Source organism: Platalea leucorodia, assembly GCF_965183815.1.
Source record: "Platalea leucorodia genome assembly, chromosome: 7".
Taxonomy (NCBI): Eukaryota; Metazoa; Chordata; class Aves; order Pelecaniformes; family Threskiornithidae; genus Platalea; species Platalea leucorodia.
The window spans coordinates 19,546,466-19,559,391 of NC_138829.1; the positions used below are offsets into that span (position 1 = coordinate 19,546,466).

At 45.7% G+C, this 12,926-nt stretch overlaps 1 protein-coding gene across 1 annotated transcript; it reads right to left on the reverse strand.

Moving 5' to 3' along the window:
• Window positions 1–568: 568 nt before the first annotated feature.
• Window positions 569–12,445, reverse strand: CALM1 (calmodulin 1). The gene is made up of 6 exons (XM_082318814.1): window positions 12,275–12,445; window positions 9,077–9,107; window positions 7,999–8,142; window positions 5,813–5,919; window positions 4,199–4,334; window positions 569–3,983 (listed from the first exon to the last, which is right to left on the reverse strand). The coding sequence occupies exons 1-6, from the start codon at window positions 12,275–12,277 to the stop codon at window positions 3,955–3,957; spliced, it is 450 nt and encodes a 149-aa protein (XP_082174940.1). The 5' UTR covers window positions 12,278–12,445; the 3' UTR covers window positions 569–3,954.
• Window positions 12,446–12,926: the final 481 nt, after the last annotated feature.

Genomic DNA, 12,926 nt, shown 5'->3' on the forward strand with positions numbered 1-12,926 from the left:
TCATTACATTTTAAAAACAAACCAAAAAAAAACCACCAAAAAAAAAAAAAAACCAACCCCCAAAACCCTAATTGGATTGCAGTAAGGCAAGTGTTCCAGTTAGTTCCATGGGAGGGGAATAGCAAGCTGTGTTAACTCTGTTACAATTTCTAAACCCCAGGACTGTGCTTTTAGTTTAGGATGGTGTCACCTGGGAAGAAGGCTCTGCATTCACATCACACGCGTACCGCGATACAGGGGCCGAGGCACGGCCTCGTCCCCCTCCCCGCTCAGCTGGGCAGGGCGCAGGGGCTGGCAGCTGCAGCACCGTATGCTGCCCGCAGATCAGACTCATACCCACACGTGCAGTTAATGCATCAGTAAGGTGTAGGGTAATTTGTCGATCAGTTTTTGATAGCATCTGTGTTTCTGAAGCTGCACAAATGTGACAAATGGTTGGGGATGAGTCTTCCACCACATCAGCAAACCCCCCCGCCTTCGCCCCACCCCACCCAACAAAACGAATGCCCCATACCTGGAGACATTTCAGTGCCTGAATTATTAATAAAATAAGCATGATAATGAATAATCTATGTTAAGCATTTTCTTACCCTTTATTTTTTCATTATGATCAGAAGAGGAATATGATTAACAGCAGTTTAAACTTTAGCAGTACAATTTCAGTATTAAATATAAAACTACACTGCAAGTTGATGTATTTTAAAAATGGTTATGTATACTCTAGCCTTAAATTTATGTATCAAATACAAGTAACTCAATTGTTTCTTGCCTTGACAATTAACATATCTAACAAATTTCAACAAGCCAGACATCCATCTTTTCCATTAAAAAAAATAAGCAAGCACACCAACTCTTATTCATAGCAAGGGGGTGTAAAGATTCAACACTTTCCTGAGTGTTGTGCAAAGAATAACAGGTTTGAGAAAGTCAGTTAAATAAGTGTAATGAGAAACCTAAAGCTAAGCTGGAGGACCTTTTGATTAACTTCATATTTCATATATTACTTGCATCAGTTGAGAGCAACATGAGTTACAGAACTTCCATGAAAACAAGCCACTTACAAGCAGGTGGTTAAGCTTGATCGGTTTATTAAAAGGATTATATGACACGGTTGCCTGCAATAGCAGGGGACTGGATCTGATGACCCAGGAAGTTCTTTCCAGTCCCATGTTTCTAAGCCATGCACCAAGTGTATCCAGCCCACACTTTCACATTTGGAAAAAGCCAAAGCCACACACGCACACTCGCAGAGGGGAGGGGAAAAAAAAAAATAATAAAAAAAGAAGTCCTTGATGACACCATTTCATTTCTCTAGATACTCACTATGCAGAAGGGAACAGAGCTAAAGTCCTGTACAGAGGATACATTTACTCGAGGTTGATGTGGTACTGAAGTCAGTTAATAATTAGATACCTCCAGGCAGATTCAGTTACAGGGCATACCAACACTGCACACTGCCAGACAATTTCTAATCAAGCCAAGAACCTCTTGCAGGAATGAGGTCTCTTTGCTAGCAAGCACAGAGCACACTGAATAAGCTAAAAGCAGCTGTTCTTAAATGAACTACCCTACCAACCGTGAGTGAATGACAGATAGATGGTAAGAAGCATTTACCTACTAGACAAGATCTCTCTGCACACTCAGGCAGAAGAAGGAATTAGTTCAGAGCAGCAACCATTGCTCCTACCTTGCCTGTCTCTTGAGTACGTTCTCTTTAAAAGCTGGTCTACAGAATCACTGCAGCCTTTCTCAAGCACTACCAAAGTAGCAGTTTGCAGCTGCCATGCAAGACTCCACTTTCAAATGGTAGTCAGACATTCCCATCATCCTGGCCAGTTTGCTAAGACAGCATACACAGCCATAGCAAAAAGCCTTTGCAACAACTAGAGACCTAAACAATTGCCTACATTCAGCCCATCTAACTTTTAGGCACTTGGTTAAGATGTCTGGGTCCCTAGTCACCCAGAACTCCCCCCACCCCTCCAGGAAAAAATAAAATTAAAAAAAATAATCACTGAAGGCAGATAGTCTCAGTTGCCTTCTGGAGGTGTCTCTTGACCCCCACCGAGCTGCATTTCAAGCAACCACGTTCTTAACACAGGCACCTCAGTTAGACAGGATGAATGGAGACCTACATCTCTTTCAAAAGAGTATCAACTCTCCAAAACCAAAGGCAATTAAGCAATTAAGGTTTGCAACTCCAGTTACGTTTGGAAACAAACTTACAGTCAAGTAATTAAGCTTTAGTCCCTCCCTCCCAAACATAAAAGCCTTCAACATGGAGGCTCTGCTATTTGAAAAAAAAAAAAAAGAAAAAAAAAAAGAAAAGCATTCTTCTTTCAAACAAAGAAGAGTGGACATGGCTGCTTTGCCACTCATTCATGGGGAAGCCGAAGGATCAGAGAACACTTACTCAGAGACCTGGAATGACTAAGCACTGCTAGTGCATGCAAAGCAGAAGTAACAAGATGGTTTTTAAATTAACCCTAGTCCTCTTCTCCACCCCACAAAATTCATGCAAGTGTTTAAGATAGTCAAGACATAATAGCCCCACTTTCCAAAAAGGCTTAGGTTTTTTTACATATTGTAAAAGAAATGTCCTTTTGTTTTCTTTCTGTGGGTAGAGAAATGCATTTTTGGCATGTTTGAGATTCATAGATATCTATGAAGTCCATGCTGTTTAAATTCTCCAACTAGTTTCTATAACCTGTCAAAAAAACATAAGCAACCTATACATGTTTCCCCAGTATTGACATGCATGCTCAGAGCTCTCCACTTTAGTGAAATGAGGTGTTACTTCTGTGCTGATAGTTGACGAGTCAGCATTACACGACTTTGAGACCAACTAAATTAACATTGTCGTAATATGAAAGGCAAGCACAAGTTCATTTATTTATAGCAAAGGTCTTGGGTTACAGGAGGTCAGTTCTTGCCATCTTGAAAAGATAGGGGATAACTTATTGCATACATGTGCATTATAATTTAGCAGCAAGTCATTCATAGAAACACTTCCCTCCTACTGCTTTTTTGGTTTATTATCTCAATTATATATATATTTTAGCTTTACAAAGCATTTAACACCACCTTTAAGTTAATGGTCTTTTATTGGAAAAAAAGACTATCATTTACAACTTGGAATGGACATAAATTGTAGTATCTTGAACAGCGATGTCGATAGTTGTGCTGAAGTCCACAGGCTACTCCGCCAGCTCCAAGTCATGGTACAGAAGGTTTTAAAAATATGAGAGTCCAAAGATGCTCCCTTGGTGAAGGTTTCTTTTAAAAATTTTGTGAACGGTAACAGCCCGACACCCGTTTCACTATAGTGCAATGCAGACAATGTTAAACCAGTATTTTAACACAGACATGCCATCCATAGTTAAGATCATCGTATTTTTGGAGCACACTGCTACGTACAGGAGAACCATTCAACCTTTAGGGCATTTTCTCTAAGTTTTGCATCCTTCAACCATTTTGCTGCATACCATCCTGAGGTATAAACCAATTTTAAAGTAAACCAGCTATGACAATTTATACTACAAATTGAACTAGAATCCACTGCTGAACAAAAGAGTGGATCTTTTAGGTTGTTTTTTTTCCTTTTAATACAAATGTCTGACTGTGCTCAATTGTCAAGCTGCATGCATGAAAAACTGGCCAGCCCAAACAGTGTAATAGTCATTAGCAAATGGAACTTTTGAGTTCACTAAGTGCTTCCTTTTTTTTTATTTTCAAGGTAGTACAATTATTTATATTGTAAAACTGATGTTTAACTTTGTCTTTTGGGGACAGGACCACCAACCATTACATGCAGTTTGTGGACAGAAGGTATTTTGACATTCAGTTTTGCTATACAGAAACAGAATGAATAAATGAACATTTTTTTTTTGCAAGAGGTAAGTAAAAGATTCAATTTGATTCTTCTAGAGGAAAAAAGGTGTAAAGGAGGTCTCTTCACTTTGCAGTCATCATCTGTACGAATTCTGAAAAGACAGAAAGTCACTCTGATTTATCAACTGGTAAGTCTTTTAAACACACTTGGCATAAAAAAAGCCCCTTTCACTGCATCTAGGTTGTTGTTCACAGAAGCGGACAACCAAATAAACTGGTGTCTCAAGGACTAGAAATTAATGCCCTATGCAACAGGCTTTCACTCAATCTGAGTAATGGTTTTGAGTCAAGACAAGCATCTTTTTACCTTCATAGTTGACTTGCCCATCCCCGTCAATGTCTGCTTCTCTGATCATTTCGTCTACTTCTTCATCTGTTAGCTTTTCTCCTAAGTTTGTCATAACGTGACGTAGTTCTGCCGCGCTGATATAGCCATTGCCATCCTGTGAGGAAAGAGTTGCACAAGATCACGATCAACAATCCTGATGGTGCTTAACTCAAACTACATCTAGGTTTCCAGTAACTGCTTCTGAACTAGCGTTACAGCACTTGGCACAAATACACAGACCTGGTACACTGCATAACCCTAAAATATGTACTAGTTCCATTGCCTTACAAAGCATCCATGCCACCATATCCTATACAATTATTGTACTGTAAGAATAACAGCATGCCTGACAAGATACTTTTAATGCTCTTAAAGATCTTTCAAAAATAAACCCAGAAACAAAATGTTTTTTGTTTAGTCTCTGCTGCCTAAGCAAGGCCAAAAAAGAAAAGACCAATTTCCCCACCAGCAAGAATGAAGTCAGCTTTCTCTTCTGTGTCATACTACCTCTACCACCAGACTGCAGGTGACTAGGTTAGGCTTCTTGGATAAGATCATATAAAACTAAATTTCAAAGAAAGCATTTAAATTCTACTCATAAGGAGTTGTAAAAAGCTTTGTGGCAAATTAAAAAAAAAAAAGAATGACACTAAGTCGTGTTCCCATTAGTAATATCCAAACCTAGAGCTCATCCCTAGCCATATCAGAAATTGTCCTCTTCCATCTACAGGAAGAATACACTAGCTTAGACCAGGACTTCATATGGCCATCACCAGTAGGCAAGCTACCTCAGTGGCTTTAAACACAAATCTAGTCTGCAGAAATAACCCATAGAGTAGATGAAGTACTAACCAAGCAATCAAACACTTCCTCTAGCACATTTTCCAGTGAAATACTAGAGACTGCCACTTTTTTGCCATAAAAACAAGAAGTAATAAGGCCTTCTTCCACACATACACATGCATCAGCTTAGCAGCTGCACCATCCACAGCTCAACACAATTCTCTTAACATCTGTCATACCCAAGCAATCCAAAGGGGGGAACCCCTGTTCTAGAAATAATTGACTTTGATCAGGTATACCCAGGTATCCTTAAAGACAGAGGGAGTTGAGCTCTTAAGTTTTCCCAAAAGCAACCTCAAAATCCACATCTTGAAAACAGAACACGCAATACTTCATGTACCCCTAAATACTGATGACATTTTAGCTTCAAAAGCTTCCATAAAAAAGTATGAAACCTTGTGCATCCGTGCAAACATTTCCCCATTCCCCTAAAGTCAGAAGGTTCATAAAACCCCTACCCCTTCACCCCCCAACCCCACAAGCAGCAAGTTGTTGCTCATCTTTGCTCCTAAGGAAAGGCCAGAAAGTTTTCCTCATGGATGAGCCTAAAGCTTAGACCTGCTGTGTAAAGCAGGTAGAACCAGCCTGCAACAGTCCTGGTTCTGTTTCCAAAACAGTCCCTGCTCTGTTTCAAATTCCTCTGCTTCTACTAGAGGACTTTTTTTCCTTCTAGACAAGAAGGGAGAAAACACTGAGGAAAAAATGGATATCATTACTGCTTCTAAAGAATATTTGTACTTTTATCAATACCTTGTCAAAGACTCGGAATGCCTCACGGATTTCTTCCTCGCTGTCCGTGTCCTTCATTTTTCTGGCCATCATGGTTAAAAATTCAGGGAAGTCGATAGTGCCATTGCCTTAATGAAAAGAAACTTCCAAAAATTAAACTTCCATGCTTTTCTTTATTAAAAAAACCCTGGCATTTAATTTAGCCAGGGATAAGATTGACAGATTCTCTGTAAACTATTCTTATAGAAGAACTGGACCTTCTCCCTCAATTGCTACCACTGCCTTTTTGCTATTACAATGTGCAGTAGCTGCTGTCACTGCAGTGTTTCAGCACAACAAAATCAACTGTTGCCTTCTCTCCAGGTCAAGCCATACCATCTGCCACCCAAGTTGCAAGTAAAATGTTGGTCTGATGCTCCAAGGTTAACCAATACTAAGACTTATCTTTACTTCAAATCACTCCCCAAAATTAATCGTTTAGTTTCTTTAGAAACTCCTAATTGCTGTGGGAGATTCCAGAAGGGAATGTATTATAAAGCTGGCACTACAAATCCAGCATAGCTAACATTTGAGAAAAATTACACTTCACTAAGCTGCTCATAAATACTTGTTCCTTGTTAAAAATCAACTTCCTTATCAACATACGCTGTACACCACAAAAGTAATGCACCATTTTAACAGGCAACAAGGATCTCCAAATTCCAGTGACATGAGAAAAGCTGCAATCATTTGGTATGTTTGATAAGCTTCGCAGTACGTGTTCTTATAGGTATTTCAGTGCAAAACTGAAAATCCCTGGTAACATCCAGGCCTCACCCTGAAGATTTCTTCATTTAAAGTAAGGATTCAAACTTCAGGCTGCTCAAAGCTATGAGAAAAGTGGTATGGTGAAGAAACAAGTTCTTTAAACCAGCAGAAACTACATTTGTATAGTCATGATTCAGCCCTATATACCAAAAAATGCATTAAATAGTTCACTGTGCAACTAGGATCTACCCACTGCTTGAGGGAAACACAAAGTCATTGGGTAAGTATAGCAAAGAAGCTAAAAAAAAGCAGTTTAAGAAAACCTTTGCAGCTTAGTGTATGTTTGAGACATACACAACTATTTATCACCATGGCCAGCTTTATCTACCAGCTAAGTCTGAATATAGGTCTTGTACTCAGCTTTGAAAAATCTTCAATGAACATGCAGAATAATAGCAAAGCATTCTGCCATAAAACAAATTTAAACCAATGGGCAGGCATACTTATCTGAAGTTGTGTCTCCTTTCATTTTTAATTTACCAGTGCAGCACTGCGGACTGCAGAAGGCACTATACACAAACTCTACATAGCACTGCAAACCCTAAAGTTTTTCAATATCTGCATCCAAGAATTAGCAATTAAGGTCAACTTACACTTTTAGGAAAGTAGTTGTAATTAATGTAGTCTGATAACCAGATAATCTATACTCTTGCCAACATACTTTCACTCTTCTCTTACAGAGATATTAGAGAAAAATCACTATTACAACCAACATACAAGATCAAAGCCTTGACATCACTGAGCACGGGAAAGCATTTTTCCATTTTATAACTGCTAACATGTCTGGAGTCTCAGAAACAAAATGTGCAGTTATCCTTTCTGGCATCCCTTTAAAATAATTCTGGTAGACTTGATACAGGATGCTTTTTCTGCTTTTGCCTCCAATCCTTCCCCCTATCTATTAGTGACCTAATACACCATGTTAAACTACAGTGTCTCTCCCTGTTGTGTTTTCAATTCTTGGAAGTTTAGCACTATTCCACTCCTACCACATTTTTGGCCTTAGACGAAACCACACACATTAGTACAGCTATTAAGACCAACACGGGCTGACGAAACGTGTAGAAAAGCTGGGTGGAAACGCAGGTTAACAGCAGGTCAGGGCAAGTCAGATAGTAATAGGAAGTCTGTGACCCATACAACATTAAAGACAAACAGCGTAACTTTGTCTCTGCTCATCCCCCTTCTTAGGTTCTCACTAATACTGCTAGCATCTTTGACTGCTGTGCAGAGAGCAATAAAAAAACCTGACACCGCTTTGAACTTAGATTCTATCAAGTATTTTGAAACTGGTTCAAGAGATCAATGTCACAGCATCTTCTCTATGCAGCCCAAGCCCAGGTATGGTAGTCATACATAAAGATGATCACAGTGCTAATAACTACCTTTCCAACACTTACCATCAGCATCTACCTCGTTGATCATATCCTGCAATTCTGCTTCTGTTGGATTTTGACCCAATGACCTCATGACAGTTCCCAGTTCTTTTGTTGTGATAGTACCATCACCATCTTTGTCAAATAGGGAAAAGGCTTCCTTGAATTCTAGAGGCAGAAACAGTCCCAGTGTTTAGTAACATCACCAGCACGAGAAAACTGCATAATAAAAATGCACTCCACTGACAATGCCTGGTATAATTTTAAGAAACATTTTATCTAACTGTCCATGTATTGAGAGAATTAATGCTCTCAAATGAAAAAATTACTTACAGTACCAACACATCATTTGCATAGCATAGTCAAAATTATTTCATGTGGCTATTATCTGCATTACAACTCCATAATGCATTTCAACATCATCTTGCTCGAGGCACAGTTGCACCATAAACAGCAGCTGCTTGAGATAACTGAAGGGACCCACTGGGTTCCCTTCACCATTAACAGGCTTACAGGAACAGTAAGTTTTGTCATTTACAACTTATTTTTAAGGTAGCAGACAATAAGAATTGATGTCAGCTACAAGTGGGTGACTGGTCTCCAGAAGGTCAAATAATGCTCCTTCTCCTAACCAGTTTCAATTACAGACACACTGTTACAAGTTATTTAAAAGACGTTGGCTTATATTAATATGTAATAAATCCATTTTAGGTTTATTTGTTGCCGTTTCATTTTGATTTTATCTCCACTTTGTTAAAAAGAAAAGAGTGCCTAAGTCTGCCTTGACTCCCAAGAAGTTCACTTGAGTCTAGCAATTATTTCTGTTTGCAAGAAATCTAGAAGGACTTGGCTCAAGTCTGAAAGTCTAAAAAAAATCATTATCTGTAGTCCAAGGAACAAGTGGTCTAAATTAAGAGGCAATAAACCAGCAATCTTCTGGAATGTGGGTTTTTTTTTTTTTAAAAAAGTGCTTTTAAAAAAGTGCTAGTACAGATTTGAAATTGTCAAAAAGATTTTTTTTCCATTATGTTTGAGATAATATATTTTCTTTTAGTCAAAAAGACTTAGCAAAAAAATAGTCATTTCTCATCAAGACACTTACCAGCAATCTGTTCTTCAGTCAGCTGATCAGCCTACACGAAGAATAGAATATTTTAGAATATTGTTTACCTCTAGCTATGTCAAGCCACAAGACACTTCCTTTAGATTTCAGTAGTGATTTATCATTACTTTTACAAAGCCACTTTCAACCCATGGAATCCTGCCTCTGCAAGGAGATTCCACTCACCTACACCACGCAGCCATTTCCAAAAGCATATAAGCTAACTTGCTTTGAAACTGCACATGAAGAACCAGACATGCCATCCTTCGGCTTGGAGAATCCGATTTGGTCAAGTGAAGGACACAGGGCGGGCTCCTTGCAATTGGTCAGAGAGGCATGAAATCCTTCGTGACATGTGTTTGGGGTTTCACATCACATCAAATGTCACTTCCAGCAGTACAGTGTCCCTAATACTGCGTGGGGGTATTTGCACACTGCCATTAGCGTGGGGCTAATGACAAGCGTGCCACCTAGTGATCTAACACTACTGAAGTCCGCCCTCCCCCACTACACTGCATCAAGTGTTAGCCTACTGTAAGCTTAACAGAAAAGACTGTGCTGCAATATTAGGAGGAATTATCACTCGGTATTACAGAGATTTTTGCCATCTCTGACAAAGAAAATGCCAGTTTTCGAGCATCACATTATTCTTCTATTCAGCCAAGCAGTTTAAGATGCCCCACATTGATATACGGGTTGTTTTATACATCATTTTAAGTGGCAAGATTTAAAATGCCTGCTTATGACCTTCTGTACATCTCAGAGGCCACTGCTGCATCCAAAGGTACACAGCTCAGTGGGCAATTAAACGGGCTTTCCCAGAGCTCAACTGTGCTAGCCACATCCTTCCAGAAGCCTCTCCCTTCTGCATGGATACAGCATCACAAAAAGCTCCGCTGTTTGGACTCAAAGGAGCTAACCAGTTCTTTACAGAAAAATATGCATTTTCCTAGTTATTAAAAAGAAAAAAAACACCTGGACTTTACACACCTAGTCCCAGACACCAGAGAATACAAGGTACTAACTCCTTTTAAACTCATTTTATTGGACAGCTTTTACTAACATAACAGAGAATTTTGTAGGTCAGAGAAAGCAGGCATCTTGTAACCCTTTCGTCCTAAAATACCATTATTCAAGTACAAAAAACCCCCCACTTAACTGCAGTAAAGAGCAACAAATACAATGGAGAATTAACAGGCTATACAATCTGTTAAGCTCTTGCACAGGGCAATAGGGTAGGGTTGAAAGCCCACTGTGTATATTAAGTGACATACCCAGATTTCACCTGTATATAGATGTTGGGGTTGGGGTTTTTTTTTTTTTGATGTTTTAATGTCTGTATGTTAATTCCCCATGCGCACAATGGGGTGGGGGGTGAAGGGTAGAAATGCTAACAGCTGAAGACAGAGCTCAAATTCAATAAATCTTCTTTAATAACTGCAGAAAATTCGTGTTCAAAATCCAGTTTGACTTTCTGCACTCTTTGTGATTTTCCAGAAAACGCGAGGTTTTACTTAAAGATTATCTAAGGAATTTACATAACAGACTCAATGCCCTGCAGAACAGGAAACAGAGCCACACCTCGGCAAAAGCCTCCAACCCACGGCACCGGCTCATTGCCCCATTAGCCGGGGCTCACTGGATATTTCTAAAGATCGGATTTCCAATTAAAAAAAAAAAAAAACAAACAAAAAACAAAAACCAAACAACAACCTCGCACACACCGCGATGCCAGAAGGGCACAACCCGACGCTAAACCGCCATGGGCTTCGCCTTGCCGAGCAACGGGCGCAGCGGCTGCCCGCTCGCCCCAGCTACAGGACAAAGGTACCCAGGGCTGGAGCCGTCACCCCACCCAGCCAAGTCATCAGATCCTGGCCTGGTGATGTCAGCCTTCCCCGACGGGAAGGGGAGATGGAGAGACAGAGCCGAGGAACACCCAGATTGCCAAAACGCGATTAGAGGTCAGCCTGCAACTGTTTCGTCGCTCTCGTAGGAAGCGAAAAACCGCCGGGAAAATCCCAGCCCTTCCTCTCGCCCTCTTCCGCGAGGAGCCCGGGCCGGCACCCCGGCACTCCGGCGGCCGATGCCGCCGCTCCCGGCGCCCACCGGTGATGCCCTTCGGGAGGCGAGGCGGAGGCTCGCACCGCCCGGCCGCGGGAGCGGGCGGCTCGCAGCCCGCCGAGCCCAGCGGGGGCCCTTCCCGGCCGGCAGCCACCCGCTGCTGCACTGCGTCCCCGTCTCCCCGCCCGCCCCAGCCGCCGGCCACACCGCGTCCTCATCCCTCAGCCGGGCGGGCGCCTCGGCTCCGCAGCCAGCCTTCCCCATCCCCGTCCCTCCCCTCGGCGGCGGGGGCCGCGGCTCTTCCCCCGCAGCCCCCGGGGAGAGGGGCGGCTGCGCTCCCCCCGCCGAGCCCCCCATGCGGGCGCTGGGCCGCTTCCAGCCGAGCAACGCGCACTGCGCCCCGGTCCCCCCCCAGCCGGGGGGTGCGCGGGGGCCGGGGAGGAAGAGGAGGAGACATGATGTAATGCAGGGAGCGATGGGCTTCGCCGCGGCTGCTGCGTTTTTTTGGGGGATGGGGGGGGGGGGCGAGGGCGCAGTAGCTGCAGCGCCGTGCCCTCCCCCGGGCCGCCGCCCCCCCGCTCCCTGCGCAGTGCAGCTGGTGCCGGAGCCGAGCGGGATCCTCGCCCGCAGACCCGCGCCCCGCCCGGCACGGCCCCCGCCCCGCAGCGCGCCCTGCCCGGCGGAGGGGCCGCGGCCCCGGGGCGTCGCGCCCGGCCCTTTCCGGAGGGGAGCGAGCGCCGCATGCGGGGGAAGGCGAGGCGGGGCCGCGGCGGGCGGCGCGGAGCCGGGGCGCCCACACGGCAGGCCCCGCGGAAAGGGGAAGGAAGCGGCGGAAGAGGAAGGGCCGCAGCTCCGCCGCGATCCCGCGCAGCGCGGCGGGGGGACGTCCGCAGCCACCAGCCCCGCTCGCCCCGCGGGGACCCGGGCGGGAAAAGGCTGCGGCCTCCCGCCGCCCGCTGCCGCGGGGCTCCCCCCTGCCGCGGGGCTCCCCCCCGGGGAGAGCCCGGCTCCGCCGACCCGACCCGACCGTCCCCGGCTCCGGCTCCGCAGCGAGCCTGCGGCCGGCCCCCTGCGCGCCAGCCCCCGCAGCGGCCCGGACACCCCGCGCCGCGGTCGGCCGGTCGAGCTACCTACCATGGCGCGGCGGCGGCGGGCCCGGCGGCGGCTGCACGAACTGCGCGACCACGAGCGGCGGCGGCTGGTGCCTCCTCCCCGGCGCGGCTCGGAGAAGTGCTGGGGGTGTGAGCCTGCGCCGCCCCGCTATATATGTAGGGCTGTATCCCTCCGCCGGAGCGGGGCCTTTTTCTCTCCTCCCCGGCGCGGTATGTGTGAGGGTGACTGCGGCGAGCAGCCCTGCCCCCTCCGCGGCCGGCCCCGCCCCTCCCCCGGCGGGCCCGCTCCCCCCCGCCCCCCCCAGCCCCGCGGCCGCTCGCCCCCAGAGGCGCGGCCGGCGGCCGCTCGCCCGCTGCGGGAGTCGGGGCGGCGGCGGGCTCCGGCCCAGCGGTGCCCCCCGCCCTGGCCCCGCCGCGCTCCTCTCCCCTTCCCCCGTCTCCTCGCCCCTGAGGTAAGAGCCACGCAGGGACGGGCGGGTGAGCAGCCCCCCCCCCGGCCCGAGGGAGAGGCCCCGCTCCCGCGGCGACACGGCCGCCGCCCGCCGCCAAGCCGAGGGGCGAGGGCAGCCTGGCCCCGGCAGTGGCCATTTTCCGCCGGGCGCCGGTGCCGGCGGAGCCGGCGGGGGGCGGCCGGGCCGGCGGGGAGGGAGCTGCCCGCCGCGGGGCTGCGGCAC